Genomic DNA, 26,138 nt, shown 5'->3' with positions numbered 1-26,138 from the left:
TTGGAAGCAGCATAAGATTTGAACTAATGACTATGAAGCAAACATATAAAGTGTTTCTTCGTTTTCTCTTTTTCAAAACACCTCTCCAGACCTTTGAAAGAAAATAGAGAACCTGCATTGATTGAAAATGTATTCCCGTAAGGTACAGTCAATAGAGTGGCGAGACGGAGCCCATGTCCCCGCCGAGCACAAAGCTTTTTAGTTAGGTTGCCTTTATTTTACACTGGATTTGTGTTGGAGGTCATTGTTAGTCTTATTTTTTTTTTGTTTGGTTTCTTTTCGGTTACATAAGCTCAAAATGGTTCAGCTGGGCCTTTCTGTATTTTCAGGTCAGCTGAGGCCTCCGAGGTAAAACTACAACAACAACAACAACAACAACTGATGGCTTATTTCACTCGCTCCACTCTCCCTGCACCAACTACTAGAGAAGACAACAGTCAAAGTTTGACAGTTAGGTTTATTAAATGAACAACCATGCTGACTGAACACGTCCACGATCACATCACAAATCTCCATCCGGCCCGTCGTCGTGGCTCGACGTTTGAAGCGCGTTGAAATTCAGTTCACAAGCTGCATTTACTTATCTTTTTTTTTTCAGACAATTTGACCTTAACTTCCAAAATTCACTTCTCGAGACACAAGTGGAATAAAACGCAACAGAATATGGATGAGCTCAGGCTGTCCGACTTCCGCGGCAGAGGCAGTTAATTTTCATCTTCTTTGTCGTAATGAAACTCTCTTGTCTGTGACCTTTAGACGTGTGCTTGACAAGTGTTTCGTGTGTAGTTATTAGCCCGGTGAGCTCTGGCAGTTCTAGAAGTCATTGAAATTCAAACACACACCGTGCTCATTTTTCTGTTGCCCGTGAATGGCCACTGTTTGTGTGAGTGTGTGAGTTTGTATGTGTATGTTCTGTAAGTTGTAGTACCCTTAAACTACCCATCACATCCTCCACTATTATTACTCCCCCCTTTTTTTTTTACTATTCTGTATGTGTGGATCTATCCGTCACTCCGGATGACGTGAAACAGTGTGACGTTGTATAGGACCTGGTGTCCGTTGTTCCAGGTGTACAGAGCTCTCTCTCGGGGGTTGTAGTCCATCATGCTGATGTGAGAGTACTGGTTGTGGAAGGGGATGTCAGTGTACTCGTACGTGGAGGAGTTGGTGTGGTAGGCAAAGTGCACCTTGGCCCCGGCCAGGTGGGAGTTGGTGACGTACAGGGTCCCGCAGATCATGAAGGCCTCCCCTGCACTGCGCTTAGGAAACCCTGTGTCCCAGCTGTGGAGGACTTCCAGCGAGCGAGAGTCCATACGACTCACCTGGAGACAGGAGAGGGAGAGGGTTGGCAGAAATCGAAACACCATAAAAACAGGTCACGCAGTGCTATAAAGAAATCAATCAATAACTTATTGCAGAGGTGGGTTGCTCTTGTTTAAGACAACAAAGTAGAAATGTCCTGTTTTCATAATCCCACAATGTTTGTTGAATTGAATGAGGAGGCCTTTTGAGTGTGACCAGATATTGATGAAGAGCAACTAAGTGCACTTAATCATATGTAAGTGTGCTTTTATAAATAAATTTTACTTACTTACTTACTTACTTACTTACTTACTTACTTACTTACTTACTTACTTATTTACTTACTATATATTCTGATACAGCTATGCTGATGAATCAGTTAATATAAGCTTACTGTAGATACATTTGTATTGGCATATATGCCAGACAATAGGTAACAAGCAATTTCCGAATATAAATGTAAAAGTTATATTTAAAAGAATGCTTTCATCCCATAGTTTTTCCATCAGAGAGCACGAAACAATTTTAGTTTTAACAGTAAAATGTCATCACTATTAGTATTCAGCTTAACACCTCATGTCGAAATGTTTTATTATTTATTTTATTATTAGATATATAAATATATTTATCCTTACTGTATATAGACCGCCAAGTTGGGAGAATGTGATTAGTTGGTGGTATAGAGGGGTATGGCATTTCACTTGTATATGTAGCATTATGACTCCAGTTTAAATAGCTTGCAGCCTTGCTCCATAAAACAAATGTTAACGTCGTCTTTATGTTTATGTTATAATATAAACACGATTGTCGAAGCACGCAGCCTTGCATGTCAAGTCAATTGCTGATGCAAATTTAAATTTGTGCACAAATAAAAGACCAGATATGTGGGGGGAAAAAGTGAACACTGAAGCTCCCAAGCCAATAACAGGCAATAAAAAGAAAACATTTGATATGTCTGTGTGGAGAGATAGGGAGACTGTAATGTCCCTCAGATTAATACAAGTAATAAACATAAATGCAATGGGGCTTGACTGCTTCTCAGATAGTTACATCATTTTGTTGTGGGGGAGGGTTTAAACAAACGATAGAGGGAAGGTATTATATGGTGGGCTGCAATTTCTTTTCACCCACCAGTTTCCTTCTTGTTCAAATAGGAAGTTATTATTTGCATTTTGTATATATATATATATATATATATATATTTATTTTTTTAAGATATTTTTTTGGCATTTTTTTTATGCTTTATTGATAGTGTAGAGACAGAGTTGAAATGGGGCAGAGAGGGGAGTGACAGATAACGACCGCGGGCTGGAATCGAACCCGGGTCCGCTGCTGGCCGAGGCCCATGGGGGGGACGACCTACCAACTGAGCTAAGGGCGCCCCCTCATTTTGTATATAGTTGTCATGTTGATGAACCCTCAGAAGTTTGACTATTGAATTATTTGCATTTTATTGAAACCCATAAATCTTTAGATGAACTGTATGTCACACTCCTCTTATTGTTCCCTTTGGTAAAGGTATTGTGTGCATGGTAGTAGGGAAATTGAGCTGCAAGCTGTATTACCATCGTGTTAGGAATACTGCACACAAATACTGTTAATTATGATAGATTACAATATTTAACATAGCAACGTGGCTAGGTTTTATAGATTAATTATTAATTCAACATTACATTGTCCCTTGTTATACTGCAGTGAGAAAGCACTCTCATCTTCTTTTGCTTGTGATTTTGGTTTAGTTATCATCACACGAGTACATGAACACACACACACACACACACACACACACACACACACACACACACACACACACACACACACACACACACACACACAGGGGCAGCCTGTACCATTATGTTTCCAGCATTTGGGATGGAGGTGTAGACGGCCCAGAGTCCCATCTCATCAGCCATGAGGTCGATGTCAGAGGAGCCTCCCCAGCTGTATGGGAATGTGTTGTTGTATCCGGCCCCGCTCAGGCTGCGCTGGAGCAACACACTGCGAGAGCGGAAATGGTACTGAACCTGAAACACACAGACGCATAATGCATCTCTCACTCTGGTGACCTCAGTATCAAACTCTTGCTTCTTCTCCTGTGTTTATATGATCAATCAATCAATACAATAATAAAAAATAAAAAAATAAGGTATATAGCAGGAATTAAGAAGACTATGTAAAAGCTTTAAATGAATAATAATAAAATAAAAATGAAGTAAATAAAAAATACTAAATAAATTAAGTTGATGAGTATAATAAAATAGTAGGATTGTAAAACAAGTAAAATTAAATATAATTGAAAACCGTTAATGAGATTCATTTAAGAGCCAGACTAAAAAGGTGGGTCTTGAGTCTTCTTTTAAAAACACCCTCTGCTGCCCTCTGATCCTCTTACAGGTTGTTCCACAGACAAGGGCCGTAATAATAAAAAAGACTTCTCATCATAGTTCTTTGTATTTTCTTTAGGGAACAGTTAAAAGGCCTCTACCAGAGGACCTGAGTGTTCTAGAGGGCTCCTATGGTAAAAGCAGATCTAATAAATAACTTTGACCAAGAAGACCATTAAGAGCTTCCAGCCACACTCTCCTACCAGGATGTTGCTCTGGTGTTTGTTGTAGTAGAGGGACCCGTTGTAAACCACATGGCCCGTTCCTGCCCAGGGGTGGGGCAACAGATGCTGCACAAAGTTCTGGCCCTTTGTGAAGTCCCCCATGGTTCTGTACTCCAACACACGCCTGCCCTTATAGTAGCCGTCCATCGACCACACCTGAACGAGGAAGAGGAAGGGAAACAGAAGGGGTTAACTCTGATTTTACTCAGGCTGCAAAATGAAAAGCCACCAAGCATTAAATCATGTTAACTAATAATGGTCACCTGCCATGCACACCACCAGTGACTTGATTAGACAATGACATGGTGTTTAGCTCTTGGCAAAGCACTTAAACTCCCTGTGGGCCACTGGGCACCTAAGGCCAATTAAAAATCAACCCAACAGCTGTTGTGTAATAATAGGTTAGCAACCGTATCTAGGCACAGCAGGTACTGTATGTCAAGCTTACATTTCTCCACATGCTGAAGAGGTGTGCATAGGGGCAGTAGTAAGAAAGATTCCAAATATCCAAAGAGTGCAGAGGCTGGTGCTTTCTTCGATTTGTTTTCTTAAACCAAAAATAGTGTAAATCTTGGTGTAACTGCTAACATTGGCTCACTACTCACAGAAGTAACCTAACCTGCAGCATCGCTTTAAAACCGAAGGAGCACATCATTTCCAAAGGGAAACATTAAGTTTAAAAATACAAACATTAATTCATAAATCTAACCCTGTTGTGCTTGTCCAAGTAGGCTATATTTTTGTATGATAAGCCGTCAGTGATATCACACTTTTCCTTTATATCACTGCACTATATTACCACAGCTAACTGGCTCTACCTTGCAATGTTACAACAATGAGGTTTTATGTCAATGTCTCTGACATGAATCAACTGGTGAGGATGCTGATGTTGTAGTGGGATATGCAGCTTTAGCCTCAATCTTTTAGCATGATGTATATATGTAGCCAACAAATGCACATTTAAGACCATTTTTTAATCAACCAAATGTTGATTAAAATGAGTTGACCAGAGACAAATATTTATGGTAATTAGCATATTTAAACCAACGCAGGGTTAATGTAATCTAGCTGACACCTGCTAGCAACAGCTAATACCGGAGAAACTAACGGACAGAGACAGAGAGAAGACGAAGAGGTGAAAGAGGACACGAGATGGGAAAATTGGAATAATTACCTCAAAGAGACAAAACAGGTGAAGTAGATGAAAGAAAAGAGCAACGCGCACTGGCAACGGTCTGCATTGTTGGTGAGAAAAGACTGTTTAGTCCCTTTGAAAAGCGGGAGCAGATGAAGGATATTTAGTTTTTTTGTGGGTCAAAGAAATTAAAGTCTCTATTGAAGCGGCTGGACCCTTTTTTAAATTACAGTAAATATGTAGTCGCAATTATCAAAATTCCAATTGAATGAGAGACAAAGGTAACTGATTGCCATGATTCTAAAGGACTTCAATAACACAATGTTTAATTGAGACCCAGCTTGTTGTTAGCAAAGATAATGAAACAGACTGATCACTCTTTATCTCCCACCAACATTCTAACTACTCCCTGCTTCACCAGTGCATCTGATAAATCGTTCTCTGTTTGAATCCCCTTTAAAACAGTGTTTCAAAGGAACTTGATTACCTTTGTTTTCTGGCAAGCCATAATCTCCTGCCATTTGCTTTGAATAAAGATGCTCCAGACGCCTGATTGTACAACAAAGGGTGTGTGAAAAGAGTTTTTTTGCACCTTTTTTTTTAACCGACACTTGAGTTGTAAAGGTTGCAACACTGTCTTCTTCCTGCGCCTTCCCAAGCGCTTTGGGTGACTGTCACACTGCATCACCAGCGCTTCGTGGACCCCACGAGGAGAAGACAGATTGCGATGACTGACAGCAGGTAATGCATCACAAGGGTTATGTGCCAATATGTTCTCTGGTGCCACAAAGAGTTCATGAAGAAATAAAGAGCCACAATGAGCATTATTACTGTGGGATTACTAATGTCACTGACTTTTATAATGTGGAACTGTCAAACACACAGAGTGGGACACACTCGGCCTCTGAACACACATCTGGTTTTACTCTTTGTGCATCCACATTACCAAAACATGAAAAAAAACATGTAAATGTTGAACAAAAACAATCCTTGCATATTGCATTGCGATAAATGCAGCTTTTCAAGTTAGAGCTTTACTGCAAACATGGTATTTACTGTTTATCTGGTGATTATTGCAACAGAAGATAAAATTATTGTAGTCAGTAGTTAAACAATTCCTCACAGCGCTATAATCTCAAGTGCAGTGTTTAAACATCTGATTTCAAACACATGGAGCTTGGCAAGCTAGACTTCACATGGATCATATTTATTCATCTAATCAGTACAAAAATAACACCAAAGCGGCAACTTTCACAAGCGGTGGCAACAATTATTTACCCGTGGTTGGTGTTAACCCTCACACCAGCCACATTGGGTAACTCTATTTGAAGGAAAGAAAGACTATCTGGAAAATAGACAGGCCTTTTGTACAGCGAAAAAAAAGACTTGATTTGTGTCACTGAGACTTTAAAGAACTCTTTTTACCTTCAGCTGAACTTACACACAGAACAAGAACTGTGGATTCTGTACCTTATTACAGTGGAGTGTTGCTGAGAAGGGATCTATTCACTCTCAGTGTTGAGAAGAGGAATGATTACAGCAACGGATGAGCCTCTAAAAATTCAAACCAATTTCTAATGCCTACTGCAACCTGTTTAACCTCTCTTTCCTCTGTATTCTTTTTTTTCATGACCACCCATGCTTCTTTCATCTATCCAATCCCTTTCTCATTTCCCCGTCGCATGTTCCCGCTCCACACATCTTCACCAAAAGGCACCGTGCTCTCTCTCTCTCTCTCTTTTCTTCGTGCTGTGTCTCTCTCATCCTTCACTCTCCCTCTCACACTATGAGCAGAGACATCTTGACAGTTCGGGGGATATACACACCTCAGCAGCTGTTCTCAAATACAGCGACAGGTGTGTGCATGCGCGTGTATGTGTTAAAATATAAAGTGTAATGTGTGCACACACATTTCACACCCACTCACTGGCAAATGAGCTAATGAAGAATTCATAAATGCCAAACTGGGACCCTGTGCAGACACTGTCGTCATGGAGACCAAAAGATTTATGACAATTACTGCACATGCAGTGTGTGTGTGTGTGTGTGTGTGTGTGTGTGTGTGTGTGTGTGTGTGTGTGTGTGTGTGTGTGTGTGTGTGTGTGAGAAAGGCACTAGTTCCACAAAGCTGATAAGACGGGTTGTTCAGCCTATAAATTTATATGATTTTATCTAAGAAAATCCAATTTAGAATAAATGTAAAAAAATGTAATTACTCTTGCCTGCTGGAAGGCGGTGTTTCTGATGCTCAATAACAGCGACCTTATAGTCATGACCTTATGAAAAATCAAAGGCTGCAAAGGGCATCTGCTGGTACATGCTGCGAGTGTTCACAGACATGAGAGAGAAAATCTCCTCTTGTTGTGAAACATTCAATGAGTTAATTATTGTATGATTTTTGTGACTCTTTAGTTGTTCATATTTGATAGACACAGGCTAAATGGATGCAATGCTCTTGCTTTAATACACTAAGTGCAAAGCATTCAACCTACTGCAAGTAAAGAAAATGTAAGTCCGACTATGTTTTTTACGTTTTCGTTTTGTATGTTGAAGTTGGAAGTAAGAATATGTGACAGCTTGTTTTAATACAGTAGTCCCTGTTTTGCTTGTATATTATGCAAACGCGAGGACGCACATCACATACACAAGCACATGGTCAGACACAAAAAGGATGGTAAAAAGACAACAGCTAGCTTTGAAAACATGGGTTTAAGGAAAACTGGATATCACTTGCAAAGATCCAATTATTGAAATTAGAAAGTTGTTCAATGGGCACAAAAGCAGCAACGTCTAGAAAAGTGTATTTATGGGTTAATATATCTGCTCCTTTTCCCATGACTGTAAATGAGAAAATGCTTTTTGAGGAATACAGTAGCGGCTGTAAAATGCAGATTTATCTAAAGCATGACTAACCCCCCAAAATTATGCATGACTCAGCCACTCACTTTGAATTTTATGAATTTCTCACGCAGAATCATGAAGGAGCTGCAGAGACGGTGTTTCTGAATGAACTGAGTGGGCGACTTTCACTGAACTGAATTGGACTCAATTTCTGAAAGAAGTAACCAGTTCTCCTTAGTACCTCCATGGTGTATCTGTAAATGACGTAGGATTTGAATATCAGCTTTTCAAATGTTTGATACATCCCATGCATTTGTGGGGGCCTCAAGGATAGACACTGCAGTTTGGTAGAAACACTAAATGTAACATAAGCGTGGTTGTTTACAAGGGAGGTCTACAGCTTGAAGGAAAGCAGGATAAAAGCAGATTTCAGCAGATTAAATCTTTTTGCTGCGTTCACTGGTTTTCTTTATAATTCAAATCATTCACTGCATTGGTATAAATTGTATTCCTTGTGCATCGCTGAATTTCAAATAGGAGCATCTTGTGTACAGCATTTAAAAGACAGACACAGAAAAATATTTCTATTCCTGGGACAAAGGTGCAACAAGCGTCAGACTGACTGGGAAACAGAAGGTAATAACTGGGATACTGCTGCTGTGTATAGCCGCGTCTCATCACCAGGGGAAAGCTCTAACAGGGAACAGGCAAGGGTCACCATGGCAATATAAATCACACCTGGCAACTGGGAGACAGTCGCCTTGGCAACTTAATATGTGCTTGCCAAACGGTTGTTTGTGTGTTTGTGTGTGTGTGTGTGTGTGTGTGTGTGTGTGTGTGTGTGTGTGTGTAGGAAATAGGTGAAGCTGGTATAGTAAGTGAAGACAGAGTGACAGAGTGCACACAAAAGTCACTTTAGAATAAAAGCAGACAGACAGAAAAAGAGCTTTGCAACCACATTCGACAAGGCCTGCTTCACTTGTCATGCACGCATACACACACACACACACACACGCACGCACGCACACACACACACACACACCTGCACACCTACCCTGCTGTCGGAGCTGGGAATCATGGCATCAGTCATCCAGGAGCCAAAGCGTGACCCTGAGGCTCTCACGGTGATTGGGGTACTGACTGCAGTCAGACGCCCACAACCTGTTAACAAAAGGATCCACATAGTTCAATCTACAATGAATGTTTTTATAATATATATACAGTGAGCTAAATGTAAAGATCATGGAAGAGAAGTAACAAGGTGTGTTTGTAGTTTCAAGGTTTTCAGTGAGTACTGTTGCCTGACAAGGTCACATGTCCAGTTTTTCTTTTCACATGCTTTTTTTTGAACAGCCTCCACCTCTCTCAACTGAATTTCATGAAACCTATTCAAAAAAGATAGTATTTGTTTTTCGACCTTGAATGATTTTTTTTGAAAGTTTAGTGAAAGGCTCTTTTTTAATATTTATAATTAAAATTTAAGTCAGAGCAGGAATAGCAGTGGCCGCTTTGGATTAGCAGCATTGGTAGTGGATTTCACTAATATGTGTTTAATATGGTTAACTTTTATCTGACCTTGTCATGGGTCTGATGTCATGCCACTGTCATGATCCCTCCTTGCTTGAGAAACATATTCTTCATAGCCTCATAGAAACCCTTCAGAGCCACAAAAATAAAAATGTTCACAGTTCTCCTGGTGACCACTAAACTCATCTTTGAGTGTATAATCCGTGCCCCTTAAACCACTTAAAGGCCAGGCATTTAATGTACTTGGCTTTCCATGCTGAAAATACAACCTTTTTAGTTATTATTGAAAAAGACAATAATATATTACTTGTCTATGTTTTCCTGCTTATTACTAACTGACTGATTCCAACACGTACCCAGTTTGTTCATGCAGCTGTGTAGCCTGGTCTCCAGCAGTAGGACCCTCTGCTGCAGCTCCTCATAGTCGTACGCTCCGATCTCCTCCTGAATGGCCGTCAGGATGATTGACAGGTTGAGCAGCTCCAGTCGCAGGGCGGCCAGCGTCTGCAGGTCCAATCTGTACTGTTCCACCACCGACAGAAGGGGCCGCAGCTGGGACATCTGGCCCTTCAACTCCTGTGGGTGCACCAAAGACATAAGGAAAGAGAAGTTGGAGGGAAAATGGGGTCCGCACTAATGTGGTGAGATCTGATAAAGCATCTATTTTCATGCCTCCGATAGCCAAAGGCCGGAAGCATTATCCCTGCGTTCTGAATCGCATACTTTCTACTATTTAGTATGGTAGAAAAAAGATTTAGGATGTCCCGAAACTTCCTGTTTCAATGGTGAATCATGTTATCAGCGATCCATTGACGATGGCTTTTACGTATGCCCTCAACCCAGAGTAAAAACACTTAAAGTTGATTGACCCAACGCTGATCCACTGTTCTGAAACCCAGAGTTGCTCATCTCAGAGTTGGCCAACTCAGAGCGCAGGATTAAACTCAGAGTTTGTAAACTCTTCTTCCTTAAATACCCCCCAGAGGTTAAGGGCAGTGTGACCTCAAATCTTATGAGCACAATATTTCAAGAATGCATTGAGGGATTGTTGTCAAATTAGGCACAAACTATGTGACGATGTCAGGTCGTACCTAGGGCTGGCCCGAATTATTCGAATATTCGAATACTCGTTCGGAGCTTAAATTAGTATTCGGAGCTTAAATTAGTATTCGGAGCTTCGTTTTTTTGTTTTTTTTTGTTTTTTTTTTAACTTTTTTTTTGCAAGAAGCTAGTACTGCAATATAATGTCATCAAATAATGTTATATTTGGATATAAAAGTTAGTAATATTGTAGTAGTAGTAGTAGTAGTAGTAGTATTGCTCATTTAGGAGGATATTACATCACTAAGTGTCATAGCGCATCCATTACTTCACCTCCGAGCGCGTAAATCTTCAACAAAATATGCAGATACTGTCAAAATCGGTTCCAGGGAGTATATAGGGATTATTAACGTTTAAAAAAAAATTTTTTTTTATATATATATATTTTTTTTTTAATGTTGTTTTTGATGGTGTGTTTTTCTGGAACGAATATTCGAATATTCGCTCGGAAAAACCAACGAATATTCGAAGCCTGAAAAATGGCATTCGGGCCAGCCCTAGTCGTACCTTGTACCATATTGCAGCTTCTTTGGAGCTATCTTCTTTATCCTTATCGGCCAATTTTATTTTCTGTGCTTTTATTTTTTTCTGTTCAAAGTGCATCTTGGCTTTTTGAGGGAAATTATACAGTTAAGTCTAATACAGACACACTATCACTGTGTCACAGTTATTACTGTCCTAAAATAGCCTGAGCCTGAAAGGAATAATCTGATCAATTTGGATGTGCAAACCTTAGGTGTATTTTTGTTCCTCTTGGACTTCAACTGCACCTCAGCTGTTTTTTTTAATTTGGTTGGGCGCAAAATTTTTTTATTTCGACACATTTGACAGTTAAGATGCTGTGGTGGGTTATGATGACTAATTGCCGTCTCCGCCCTCGCGTGTGTTCCTCACATCTCTCTCTCCCTCTCGCACATCCCCCTGGGTGGAGCAGGGATACGAGGGAGAGACGTGAGAGTGAGTCAAGCAGGTTAGCCAAATGGAAAGCATCCACAGAAAATGCTGGAGGGACTTCATATTCCATCTGGCCCTGGGAACGCCACACAATCCCATAGGAGGAGATGGTAGATGGGGCTGGAGGAAAGTACATCTGGCCTTGCTCGCTATATAATACTGCGACCCAGATAAGCAGTATAAAACGGTAACACAGTCTTTTTTCTTTGCATTTTTTGTCCTCAAATCCATTGTTTAATCTTTGAATGAAAATTGATCTTTTTAAAAAAATTGCCTCACACTGTACAAAGGTGACCCATTGATGATGGAGTGAACAGTACTTTTTCTGCGATCAGCTTGAAGGGAAATCAATATTGAGTGCATTTGTTATATTGTATGACACAGCTGTGTGTCGCAGCAGGAAGACAAAGGATTTTTCTAACTCACATATTTCATTTTTCTCTGGTGGTTTTAGCCTGCACACTTAACACGTCTCTTCACCCTCAAATCCCCTCAAAAAAACAGTTTGCTGTGTGGAGGGGGGGGGGGGGGGGGGGGGGAGAGACTTGGATTTGATACGAAAAAAAAGTACAAGGATTAAAAGACAAGTCAAAAGCGAAAAAGACAAAAACCTTCTCATCTCCTCAGAACATCTCATACCCCCACACGCACAACACAGCCAGGAAACAGGTTTGGCAGTCAGTCAAACACTTTATGTGTCTAATCCTAATCCATCCCCTGCTATCTTCAAATCAGAACCTAAATACCTTTTGTGACATTGCGGCAAAACATTTTCAAACGCTGTTAACTGCAATATTTTTATCTTTATTTTTTTTTACATGCTTGGGTTGACCTTAAATGTTGTCCGCTTCATCCTCACTAATTGGCATTGGCCTTTGCATATGCATTTATTTGTAAATTCATTAATTTGTATTAAAAAATCAATCTGGACAAAATGTTGAAAATGTCATGGCCTGTGAGATAGTAAACACTTACCGTGGCTAATCCCTCCCCTGCCACGTCTCCTCCTAATCTCTCCCCCGTTTCACTCCTATTTATCTCTATCTCCCTCTCCCTTCTCTCTCTCCCTCTCCCTCTGTCTCTCTATATCTCTCTCCCTCTGTCTCTCTCTCTCTCTCTCTCTCTCTCTCTCTATCTCTCTCCCTCTGCCTAACCTTTACTTTTCCTATACTTCACTTTCATCCTCTCCCCTCCCACAGGGAAAAATGCTAATAGCCAATAAACCATCTTTTTATCTGTATTTCCATGCCTTTTCCCCTCCATTTCTCTCAAGCACTCACTCAATCAATACCTCCCTTCCTCTGTCTTAATCTCTTCGTTTGACCTCCCCTTCTCCAGCTCCCCTATTCCCCTCACCCCTTGGGACCAAAATACTGTTAAGTTATTGATAAACTTTCTGTAGCTGCACATCACATAAATATTCACCAGTTCTGCCTCTCAGCGCAAGGGCAAAAGCTTATGACTGTGAAAACCCCCCGGAGGAGCAACAAGCACGCTCACACACACACACACACACACACACACACACACACACACACACACACACACACACACACACACACACACACACACACACACACACACCACACACACCACACACAGTCACACACATACTCTAACTGCATGGAAACTTAAAAACAGACCCCATGGAGCCCATGATGTTGTTAAGAAGATGCTCGGCTAAAGATGAAAGGCAGAATGGATTTATGGGGAGGTGGAAATTCTCTCTATTTAAGGAGGTACTATAAGGAGTGTGTGTGTGTGTGTGTGTGTGTGTGTGTGTGTGTGTGTGTGTGTGTGTGTGTGTGTGTGTGATAGATAGATAGATAGATAGATAGATAGATAGATAGATAGATAGATAGATAGATAGATAGATAGATAGATAGATAGATAGATAGATAGATAGATAGATAGATAGATAGATAGATAGATAGATAGATAGATAGATAGATAGATAGATAGATAGATAGATAGATAGATAGATAGATAGATAGATAGATAGATAGATAGATAGATAGATAGATAGATAGATAGATAGATAGATAGTCCTGTGTAAGCTGTTGTAGAAACATTAACACATAATGTGGGTGCTGTGGAGCTAACATACCAAGATATCAACACTCCAGCTTAAGCTGTGAATTATACAGCGCCTTATTAAACATTTATCTTCACTGCCTTCTATCACTGCCTTTGCACTTAAGGACACAAATGATCAATACTTACTGAATGAGAGTTTCTGTAGCCAGTTTCACAAGTATATGAGTTTGTATAGCCTGCGGTCTTGCAGGTAAAAGTTTAATCAATTTGAGCCATGTGAACAAATCCTGGCAGTCAATATGTCTGCTGCCTTCATCACTGAACAGTCCCTGGAGTTTAATTTGGTATGACCACATCAAAAAGCTAAGTCCCTAAAAATAAGGTGCTCTTACGGAGTCTGTCACTCATTGCAAATAAGTTCTATTGTGTTATGTGTTATTTTGGTCGGATGAGATCACATGGCCAAAACTGTTTTACTATGCCAAAAAAACACTGAATATGTCATGACGTTTAGTTTAGAAAAACGGCTAAATTAGGTTTTAAAAATACTACACTTCAAACATGTGAAACATAACTACAGACAGAGATAGTCATTGAAATGCAGTTGAAACAACTGCTACATGTGACCTACATCCAAAAGACTTCAGCCATATTTAGCTCACTTTTCACACCGACATCAAACAAGATACAAATCCCCCAATCCATGAAAGTTACATGCAGGTGTAGACAGTGTGCAAGTGACTGTAAGGTTTGTTTGACCAAATATTTCAGCAGGGTTCCTACAGCTTTAAGCATGTTACATTGTAGGCTTGTTAAGACATTGTAATGTCATTGGGAAAGCCAAAAAGTAATAGTAGTATGTCAAGTACATATCTAAACGTGTCTGTATCGGATTATGCCATGCTGTGATGTTAATGTGAGAAGCAGGTAAATGTTTTGAAAAGTAGATGTTACCAAATACTTTAAGTTTTTAAATTGCAATGTTAAAAAAAGGTTGATAATATAATACCTCCCATGTCTTAGCATCATAAAGACTTTTCAAATATTGATTGAAGACATTTAAATACCTTATTTTAGATGGCCTAGATTTTATTCAATGCCTTTTTTCAACTTTTTAAGGATCTGCAGGAACTTGTTCAGTGTCATTGTAGGAGTACTCATCCCCCGATTAAAGACTTGGACTAGTGGCTCAGTTGATTTAACTCTTCAGATCACTGACTCAGTATCTCTTAATTCTCTGTTCTTTTTGAGATGGTCTTCCTCTTGCCTGCTGGTTTGTTGTTCGCCCTGACGCCTGCCAGCGACGTCATGGAAGAGAACACAAAGCCTGATGAGATTAGTGCTCCTAAATAAAGAAATTGCAATACATTTAGATTCCACTGAATAAAAGCCTTACTTTCAGGTAATCGCCTCTCCTCTCCTGCAAATTTAAAATGCCAAAACCAAACTGAAAAAAAAATGTATGCTGTACATGAACTGCCTCTGCTCTTGTGTGTCAATATTATGTAAATTGAATCATTAATATTTAAATGTCAGACTAAATCCAGACATATTCTGTTTTTTTGCCTCTTTTTGTTCAGCTTGAAGTCTCAATGTGTGCAGTGATGCTGTGGTTTTGCTAGTACCATCAACATAAAGCCTGTGACACGTTTTACAAAGCAGACATGAAGCGAGCGAATTGACAGCTTCAAGACACATTTTGTCCCCTTTATGAAAAACGCTTGCTCGTCTGCAGGGGACTTCAGCTTGGCATGCGTGAAATCAATGTTTTCACACCGAAGGTTGTGTCTTCCCTACAGCGACCGCGTCTTACACTGTGTGTGTGTGTGTGTGTGTGTGTGTGTGTGTGTGTGTGTGTGTGTGAGTGAGTGAGTACCTGCAGGCCCTTTGTCGTCAGAGTCCGAGGGTTGCCCACGTAGGTGTGTAAACGTCCCTCCACTCCTTTCACCAGCGGCTCGGTGTCTCGGACATACTGCAGGTCTCTGGATGTCCGCAGGTCTACCACCTCCATGGACTGACTCACATTCTGAACCTAACGCACGCGCGCACACACGCGCACACACACACACACACACACACACACACACACACACACACACACACACACACACACACACACACACATACGGTTGATGCTATGAGTGATTATTGTCAGAATCCTGCAGTGCCAGAAAAGCTTATGATTGGTTTTGGCTGCTGTCTGACTACTGCCACCTGTTTCCAAAACACCTGTTGTTTACCAATATGGCAACATGCTGATGTGTTGGAGAACTTGAAGGGTTGATTCACTCTTATTTCAAAAAGACACATTTTCTTTCGTACTTCTCTTGTTATCTAGTCATGTAGATAGATATGATGATCCTATCTGCCTGGGAGATATCTGTTTGTGATTTCCACTCCATTATAGCAGCTCTGTGAGGCTCATGGTCAGCACGTGTAACGTTTACCATGTTCACAATCTAACTTTTAGCCTGATAGCATGCTAAAATGAGCTACTAAACACTAAACCTTACCATTTTGACTTGTTGATGGAGCTACACCAAGATTATCAGAATGTATCCCCTGGGGACCATGAATATCCGTAGCAAATTTTATCAGCAATAAATCCATTAAGTTGTTGAGATATTTCACTATGAACTGAATATGCCGACCTAATTAGGAAAGTTGATGGATCACTAAAGTCATTAGGGTTTATCCTCTAGGGAGCAAAACGTCTGTTCAACATTTCAAGGAAATTCGTCTGGTAGTTCCTGAGATATTTCAGTCCGGACAAACCGACCTACATTGCCACTGCCTGGCTGTTAGCGTGGCTAAAAATAAAACAATTATCACAAAAAGGAGCATGGGGCCTGTTTCTGCAACAGACGGACTGATTTCAGTTTTAAAAAAACTTTACACAGAGGACTTTAAGGAAGACACTGCCTCTGAAAAGGCACATTGCTTCTGAATTTTTTAAATACAACTTTGTAATCTCTCAACACCACAGACAAAAATCATTTACATCAGTTTGAGAAGAGATGCGGCAGGAATCTCTGGGACAAATTAATATTAATAATTATAATCCAACCGCCTTGGCTCGACAACATGAAGCAAAGCCACACAGATGAGGATCACTATTTGAAGGAGCTCCTCATTAGATCCATTTAAACGTGACACTTTCACCTTAAGAATCTTCTTCTCTAAATAAATAAATGCTTCACATGTCTTTTGATAAATGGATGAAAAACAAGTTTGAATAAACACAAAATCCATCAAAAAAGGACCCAGATATCCCAAAGTGATATGCAAACAAACACGACCTCGCTCTAACACATGCTGAGCAGACCGGAGATGAGCGCTGCGAATAACAAGAAACATGCATACACACGATACACACGATACACACACACACACACACACACACACACACACACACACACACACACACACACACACAAACACACTAACAGCAGGATCTCGGTGTCCCTTTCAAAGAATCACTGTGCTAATTAACATTCACAAACACAGAAGCCTCTCAGTAGGAACAGAGGAAGCAGAGAGGAGAAGTGTTCTTCTACCTTCCCCCTTTTTCCAATCTGTTTGCACACATACATAATATACAAGATCTTTATCATAGAGAGAGTCATAATCCTCATGATGTTATCACCCGTGTGCTTTGGCAAGAATACAGGATGTATATGTCCTGATGTGCTGCAGTGGTGCATGCTTCGGGAAATGTTTGCTGCCCTGGTGGTTGTTCAATAATTCATTAACTTCTGTCACAATTCCCATTTATTTTTCTCTCAGGATGCACGTATACATTGAGGGGCTTAGGCAGCTAGATGCAGATGCTCACATAAACACGCACATATATGAACACATAGACAAACTACGCATAGACAGAGCTGCACCCTGCAACATCAAACAAAGTGTCTCTTTGCCACCCATCTGTCAGTGTTCCTTTGAGTGTAAACTCTTCTGGCATGTTGAATGACTTGGAGTCTGTAGAGGATACAGCTACTGATGTATCAGGGATACATCTGTCAGTGAAACCTGAGTTTGTGTGTGTGTGTGTGTGTGTGTGTGTGTGTGTGTGTGTGTGTGTGTGTGTGTGTTTGTCTGTTCACACATGTGTTTTTGCTAGCGTCAAAACGGAGAGACAGTCCAGTGAATATTTCATTCCAGGACACTGCTTCTCCCCTGTGCTGCATTGCAATGCTGACCACTGAAAGATGCAGGGATACACTCACAGTCAGGCAAACACAATAACACAACCACACGCACACACACCTGTTCCGTCAGCAGACGTAGCTGTCGACTCCGAGGGTCTCGTTTGCAGAGGTTTCGTGCCGGGGCGACCACCGTGCAAACACATCTGCCGTCAGGATCTGAAGCTGTGCTGTACACCTGCCAGCCCTCCTCTGAGCCCGGATACAAACCCTGCACACAAACAGGCACTGTGTTAATGAAGTCGCTGCAGGAATACCACTTACGCCTCACATTCAACAGAGGAGAAGGTCAGCAAAGTAAAACTCAAAGTATTCATTGTTGTGTTTAGTTTCTTCAGTAGCTCACATTTTTTAGAATGTCAGGCCTATAAAACACACTTGAATCATTTCAGTTGTATATTCCACTTGATTTAAGTTTGAGGTTGTTTGCAAGTTATCTGCAATTATTTTAGTAACCACTAGCAGCCTTTAGGGCATTTCTTCTGATATTTTATAGCCTACTGTTTTATTGTTAAAACAGTATAGTTTTAAAACAGCAAGGTAAAAGTAAAGGAATGTATTTTGTACAAATTGTCAACAATTTTGATATTCAATGAAATCAAGTCATTTTTCAATTGAAAATTGCATGAAGTGACTGGCTCCAGCTTCTAAAACCCGACGATTGGCCACTTTTGCTTATTGAAATATATTTGCATGTTGGATTATTCATCTGATTTAACAAGGGACTGATTTACTAAAAAAATGAAAAGATTAATATAATTACATACTCATTATTACTTGCAGCGAATATGCATCACATTTTTACCACAATCAACAAATTAGAGCTTGATTGAATCGAATAAATCTAAAATGTGTCCCTTTACCTCCACTCATTGTGACTTAAGTAAGATAATGCTTCCATCACGTGCAGACACCACGCGCTCTATGGACAGAAAGGGTTTTCTGGAATAAGTTGCACTGCATCACAAACCCCCTGTGGAGCTACTACCCTTCAGGCTGAAACACATCCTGCCTCCCATATACAGTACCTTCTAAAAACAGAGCATGAGTACAGCATATAGGAGACGTGTGCAGGAATAATTTATAAAATGTCTGCTATTTTTATGGTGGCACAGTGAAAGACAAAATAATTTAAACATGAATAAAGCACCAAAGCACTTGCGTGTTGACGCGTTTTGTTATTTGGTGTGAAGTGTTTACCAAGAGGACCCAATGACTCATTGCACAGAAATAGTTTTTTCCCTTTCTAACACAGCACACATTTGCTCAACATGTTAACAATAGTCAGGCTGTTGTTTGAGGAATGGACAAATATTGTCATAAAAATATATTTTTTTCTAATTCTATCTTGCTGGTAAAATCTCTGCAGGATTTCAGGAACTCCCGACTAGACACATATTGTAATAGTGTATTGTAATCCACTTAGGTCCGTAAAATGGAGAGTGCAAGCTCTTTGCACTTTATTGAACTTGACAGCGCCAAAATGCATCCACGACTAAATTAGATATTTGCCATTTGCAGCTAAAATCAGCTGTGACATCTCCCACATGTCTGTGTCCAGGAAAGCTAGCAGCAGAACTGGAACGTTTCCATCCTCTACATCCTCAGCCGGAGCTGCTGTTCTCACTGGCAATAAGTCATTGTCTCCCCAGGGTCTCCACAGAAATTTGCACAAAAAAAGATTTTCTTCCCGACTCACATTCCATACTAATGCACAACTTCGCTTCTCCTTGTGCTGGCACCATTTAATTCACATATGAAATTCACATTTTATCACATCTGCTTCTTTATGGCCATCCATAAATAGGTTTCAAACATGACATTAAAACCGAAATGTTTCATTTCGGATTTAATAAAAACACTTTTGTTTTGAGTGCACTTAACTGAGTTTACAACTCAGTTAAGTGCATTTTTCTTTTTTATTGTTCAGGAAAAAAAGGCCAAATCCGTTATTGTAGGTTTGAATGTAGTATAATGTATTCTAAAGTAAACCTCTTGGAATAACCTTTTGAAAATTGTAATGGAATCTCAAGTAGGTAGGGGAGAACGGGGTAAGTAGGCACACTTTTTACTCTACTGAGAATTGCTCATCACCTAAACATCTTTCGATAGTCATTCCTACATTACATTGAAGCTTAAAGTGTTGGCTAGAAATGTTTACCCTTCACTTTTTCTATCTTATTGTAATAAAGAAGAAATTAATCATCAAAGACTCCCTTACACATTGTGACGATCAACCCCATCAAGGGGTCGGTTGTCATTAGGGTTGCTGAAAATTCCCGGAATTGACCCTTTTCAATTCCCGGGAAAAAAGAGCCTCCTCCCGGGAGATCCCGGGAATTCCCGTTAAACCGGAAGTGCCTTTTTAATACTTTATTTTGTACCCACGTACTCGGCCGAGTGGTTTATTGGGCACGTTATAGCCTCATAAGCCCAGGGCAGACTGGATGCTAGCTCTAGAATGAACTAAGGGCATTAAAAGTTAAGTCATCTAAAGGCGTTTTCAGACGGGAGGAGACGTTCTGTCTGTGCACTCGACCGGCGGAGATAGGAGGCTCCGCGAGGAAACGCTGTGCGGTAACCATGGAAACAACTTTTGTTTACAACCCTGTGTCGCTGCTGTTAAATATTTACTCATATTGTTAACATTTGTTTAGTTAATAAGTGGATTAGTTATTCAGTTTGGGTTGGTTTAAATGTCTACTTTGTGGATTAGGTCTAGGTTTCACTTTAGTGTTTGGTGGAAGGAACGGGGCGAACAGCGATGCTCCAGCTGTTTCATCTCATTAGATTCATGTCGCTACAAGAGAAAGCAGCAAAAGAAACAGGCTGCTTTATGTTCATCATACAATCTTGACTTGAATACAGAAGAATGGTGAATATATATCACCATCTCATTGAGGAGAGAAAAGTAAAACACTGTTCAGCTGTGCCAGGCTGCAGGCGCCTGTGTGTGTGTGTGAGAGAGAGAGGAGCACAGACGTGACAGTTTAGCTGTGCGGCCGCTTGTCGCTCCGTCTGTAGAACTGCGGACTCTCTCTCTCTCTCCACTCGCATGTCAGCTGCGTTACAGACGTAACAACAGTTTAGTGCGGCCGCTTGTCGCCACGTCTGTAGAACGGTAGTGCGTCTCTCTCCACTCGCATGTCATTGTATTACCAGACACGTCAAAAGCCTCCCTTATGAAAAGGCCATGATGGCGAGAGTATATTTGATTAGTAAAGGCCACTATTAATGAATTAAAAGAATAAAAAAAAATAAAAAAAACGGGAGGACGGGTCCCGTGGCCAATTTCCGGTACTCCCGGACTGACTCATTTCGCGGGAATCCCGAAATCCCGGGACCCGTCCAGCAACCCTAGTTGTCATACACTATGGGGTTGTTTGTCACAATGTTATCTTAATGGGAATAATCTTGAAAAGAAGGAAAGAAAGTAGAACTAAATTTGAAAATGCAATTGCATTGTCAAGTTGACAAATAGGCCTATATAACTTACTGTAGCCTTGGCAGCTTGTCTAGTTTGGGATGCACTGGGTTGTTTTGATTTTGTTGCCCTTTTTTCCTTTGCATGCTAGCTGCCTTTTCCTGCTCTATTCTTTCCTTCTCGGGGGTGTCAGTGAGGATACAGCTTGACAATTTATTTTGTTATTGGGTTCCTTTTCTGGCTGTAGCCTTTGGATAACTTGTGACAACCAACCCCCCCAAAAATTTGACGACCAACCCCAACTTGAATTTTTTGCTAGCATCAAGGCCAACAACCATCTGACAACTAATTAGCTTGCTAACCACAATCTAAACTATAGTTTACCCTTCACACTTTTTATGGGTAACAAGTGTTTTGTTATAAACCCATTCTGTAAAAGCCTAGAAGAAAAATACTGAGGAGCTAAATATTTTCAATTTGACGTGAAAAACACAAACAGTCCTCTCACCTCAAATTCAGCAGTCTAACTCCAAGGAAGACTATGTATGTGACCTCTTATCCCAATTCTGGATATTTACATACAAAAATTTCACAGACAGCGCCTTCTGGTTCCGAGATGTAACGATTGTGACAACCAACCCGTGTGACAAATTACCCCGTTCTCCCCTACTCAGTATTAAATATTTTGCAGAGAATATTGCAATTTTTTTTTAAGGAGAACAAAATGCTTAATTGATTAAATTGTTATTTTAAGGTCTGCAGCTTATGGACACATGCATGTATTAAAATATCACCTTAGTTGATAACACGCTTCTGGGGGGGGGGGGGGGGTCAGTATAGTGCTGAGGTGACAGCAATTGCTTCCCATGGGTCAAAATGGTCGGACCCAAGTCGAGACACATTTAATCAGAGCCCCCATGGAATTATGAGCTCATTCAGGTGCAATTTAACCAGGCCTTGAGTTTGACCTACTTAGTATAAATGTTTAAGAACAATGTAAATGCACGGCTGAGCTCAACCTGACACAAAGAACAGCTTGTCACGGGAAGCTGCCCTATAAACCCCTTAAAGAAGAAAAATGACTAGGGGAGGAAGTGTGGGAGGTGGTACGGGAAAGGCAGAAGCAAGACATCTGATAAATCAATCAGCTGGCAGCGGTGTGGTAACCTTGAAGCCCGGCTCACAATGAGGCCGACAGGATTGGTGCGGGGTTAAAGCAGGAGGACGTGAATGGGATGAGAATATAAGCATCGTTTGCCTCGAATGGCTCAGTGTAATTAAACGGAGGACATATGGCCACCCGAGGGCTCATTCCACACAAGAGAGAGAATGATAAAAATCTACTCAGGCAGCTCAGCTGATTGTGATCGGTGCAAATAGAGAGACAGAGAGTGAGGGAGTGGAGAGTCAACAGAGATGAGTTCCTGGAAGGATTGAACAGATTGAGGCAGAGACAGTAGAGGGAGGACTACGTACAATACTCAAACAAGTGTTACAGCTTATTCACACATGAGAATCAATGACTGAATACTGTCATTATCTAGGGGCATCTACTTGGGCAGCAGCCAGAAGGGCACATTAAAAGAGTGTGTGGGTCGACTTGTTTGAAAAATTTGATTTAGAGAATATATCTACATATATCTGAGCGGTAACACCTGAACAGTGTAAAACAAAGGTTAAGGTAATGGATAATTTGTTGAACTACATAGCTGAAAGTCATAGATAAACTTGACCCAGCAAACTTAAAAAAAATACGGTCACAATATTAATTTTACATATGAATGTGTTCATTTTTTTTGTTGAAATCAGTTTAAAACAACACATTTTGTACATGAGGGCTGGTCAATGATGGAGTAACAGAGCTCTTCTGACTAAACAGGTTGCAAACCTCTGATCCAGCTCACAGTTTATTCACACGTCATCAAACTGATTCACGGTCACATAACAAACATAATATTTCAAAGATGTTCTGTCTTCCGTCGTCCCCTTAAGTAGCATTGAGAAGCAACACTGCACCTCCATCTGTTCTCAGCCAGTTCTACACACACACACACACACACACACACACACACACACACACACACACACACACACACACACACACACACACACACACACACACACACACACACACACACACACACACACACACACACACACGTGTAGCTTTGTGTAGGCGTCTACTTGCATGAAACTGCATGCACTTTGCTGAACTTGCAAAGTGCCGGCACACAGCAGCTGCGAGGGAGCCTTTTGAGCCAGAAAGCTAAATCATGCAAAGCCCAAGCGCGCGTGCACATATGCAAACACAAACACACACAGACACAGACACACACACACATACACACACAGTATATATGCAGAGTTAACCGAGCTTTATGTGCAGTGGTCCAGCATCTACATGGCTGGGGTTGCCAAGGCGTTGCTAGGGGCAACAAATTGCTGGCTGTCCCACGGGTGAGTCAGCCTTCCCCAGGAGAAATATCACCCTAGTAAGTCAGAGCGGGAGCAATCCTATTACCCCTTTGTGTGTGTGTGTGTGTGTGTGTGTGTGTGTGTGTGTGGGGGTGTGGGTGTGTGTGTACTGTTCATGTGTTCTTTATGACTCATATCAACAGTAAAGGTTATTTAGTAATTTTTGTATTTGTCAATGCCATTTCTTCCTCATACATGCAAGACACTGTGCTATGAGCATTTATTTTTCTTCATCTTGTTCTATTTCCTTCTTTGCTATTTGCTGCAACAAGGAACAGATCAAATATCTGCTGCATTTGGGAAAAATATTCCCTAATGTACAGTATTGTGTGGATCCCTGAATTTGACTTATTTCCCTGTAATTCCAGATACCATTACAGATGTTATGCTGCAATTTTAGAAGAGCAATTTCTCTCATTAGAATGTCACATTAGAGAGCTCATGCAGTTACATGTACAGAGAGTGGGGGTTGATGTTTACGACACAGCTCACTGAAGCATGTGAGTGTAGGTTGAAGGAACACAAGATAACTTCAGCTGCTGGTCGGAAAATACTAACATTGATTTACTAACAAAAAATCGCATCTTTTGTATTGAAAAAATAACAGTGTGGTACATTATATGTGTGTGTGTGTGTGTGCGTGTGTGTGTGTGTGTGTGTGTGTGTGTGTGTGTGTGTGTGTGTGTTCGTACACACAAAATACATACACTGACGATCCGCTCATGATTGCCCTCAGGGGAGATGATTGTTCCATTGAGTCCGACCAGGGACGGCAGAGTCTGGGACATCCAGTTAGTCACCATAGCCATAGTGCTGAGCACCGCGCCAATCTTCAACATGGGAACACTCATCCTGGCACACACACATTCACACACACACCGCTGCACACGCAAACAAACAAAAAAAACTCTGGCTCGCTCTCACACACAGTCCAAACTGTTGACAGCAGTCATGCTAAAACGTACAGGACATGATGCTACAGGTAAAATTTAGTTTTCAGCTTTAGTATCCAAAGTCAGTGTTCAGCGATAAAACCCAGAGCCGGGATGGTCCCACTGCTGAAGTCTCCGCTCCTACACCTGCCACAGGTTAGAGAATAAATCCTGGAGCACAAACCGCTCCAGATGCCTCCATGTGAAGACGCAGCAAGTCCAAACATCCAGCTGGTTGGGTTCCACTGAGCTGCGTGTGCGTTTCTGCTTTCTTCGCCTGGCAGTAAGGAGCTGTGGCTGAGCCAAAGCTGCTCTCTCGTTTATCCACTCACTCTCTGCCTCTCCCTTCCTCCACACTCCCTTCCTCCACCCTCTCTCCCTCTCTCTCAGACACTCTCATCCATCTCTCTCTCTCTCTCTCTCTCTCTCTCTCTCTCACTAATGCTCTCCCCTTTTTCTCTCATCTCATTCATAACATGAGCACATTCTCCTCTATAGCAATATTGTCTTAAATTAACGAGCAAATAACATAAAATGTAGAAAAGAGAAGACAAACAAAATCCCACTGAAAATGTAACCTATTTTTACACTTTTGTTGTCCATTTTCTTACCCACAATCCATTCCTCCTTATTTTCCTGTCATATCATTTTCCCTTTTGTATCATTATTTCAGTGAACACATAGATTTTATTTCCCTCTCTGTCCATTTCCCCTTCCTTTCCTTTATATTGATTAAATAGAAGAACCTACATCAAAGCACAATGCTCTGAATTGTCGGTGTGTGTGTGTGTGTGTGTGTGTGTGTGTGTGTGTGTGTTTTTGTGTGTACCGCATGTGCACAGCAAACTGAGGCAACACTGCCACCATGTGGCTGCCCAACCTCCCAGGCGAGTTATTTCTCACTACACTTGATCCAAAACCTCTGACAAAATATAATATGTTCACAAGATGTTTCAACTAATCTGTTTCTGCAGCGTTTCCATGGAAGCAAAAAACTCCCAAAATAAAATACGGCCTGTGTGCTAACTCTGCCCAGAGACTACAGATCAAAAGGAGCTTGTTGGTAAATCAGTATATACTTACTTACACAGTATGCGTAATATACAACAGCTTCATACTATCTGGATTTGACATATTATCTTTGTAGGCCTGGCCTACATACAAAATGCATTAAGCAGTTTTTTAATGGCACTGGAAATTAAAGTTTACAAAGTCACAGCAAATATATTTTTTTCCCCCATTGAGCTGTTGTCACATTGTTCCAGCTGTAAGCAGCTCTTCTGTTCCCTTTGTGCTTTGCTTTGTGGGAGAAGAGTGTCCATTAAGATACTGTTTTTTGTCTACATACTGATTGCTTTGGGTACACTTTATTGTATCACTTTTCATGTGTAAACAGAATGAATACTCCTGCTTGCCAGAGATCTTTTCCTTTTGTCCATGTATGGAATCACCAAATTACAAATAAAATATAGGCAGATATCTTTATAAAAGACAAATATTTTAAGTAATTTTATGGTTCCAGCAATCCTTGATTGTGATGATTTGCTGTTTTATTTTGCCCTATCTGATTAAATTCTATAGATTAAAGTGTGTG

General features: G+C 40.7%; 1 protein-coding gene across 1 annotated transcript; it reads right to left on the bottom strand.

The window, feature by feature from the left end:
- Positions 1-1,001: 1,001 nt before the first annotated feature.
- On the bottom strand, positions 1,002-24,528 carry LOC307252197 (noelin-2-like; the record flags this gene model as incomplete). The annotated part of the gene is made up of 8 exons (XM_080029812.1): positions 24,326-24,528; positions 17,775-17,924; positions 15,382-15,537; positions 9,770-9,989; positions 8,941-9,047; positions 3,890-4,066; positions 3,153-3,326; positions 1,002-1,322 (listed from the first exon to the last, which is right to left on the bottom strand). Exons 1-8 carry the CDS (start codon positions 24,461-24,463, stop codon positions 1,002-1,004), a joined length of 1,443 nt encoding a protein of 480 aa, XP_079885938.1. The 5' UTR covers positions 24,464-24,528.
- Positions 24,529-26,138: the final 1,610 nt, after the last annotated feature.

Source organism: Ammodytes marinus (genome assembly GCF_949987685.1).
Source record: "Ammodytes marinus genome assembly, chromosome: 6".
NCBI classification, from domain to species: Eukaryota; Metazoa; Chordata; class Actinopteri; order Uranoscopiformes; family Ammodytidae; genus Ammodytes; species Ammodytes marinus.
This window is presented reverse-complemented; position numbering and strand designations above follow the sequence as displayed.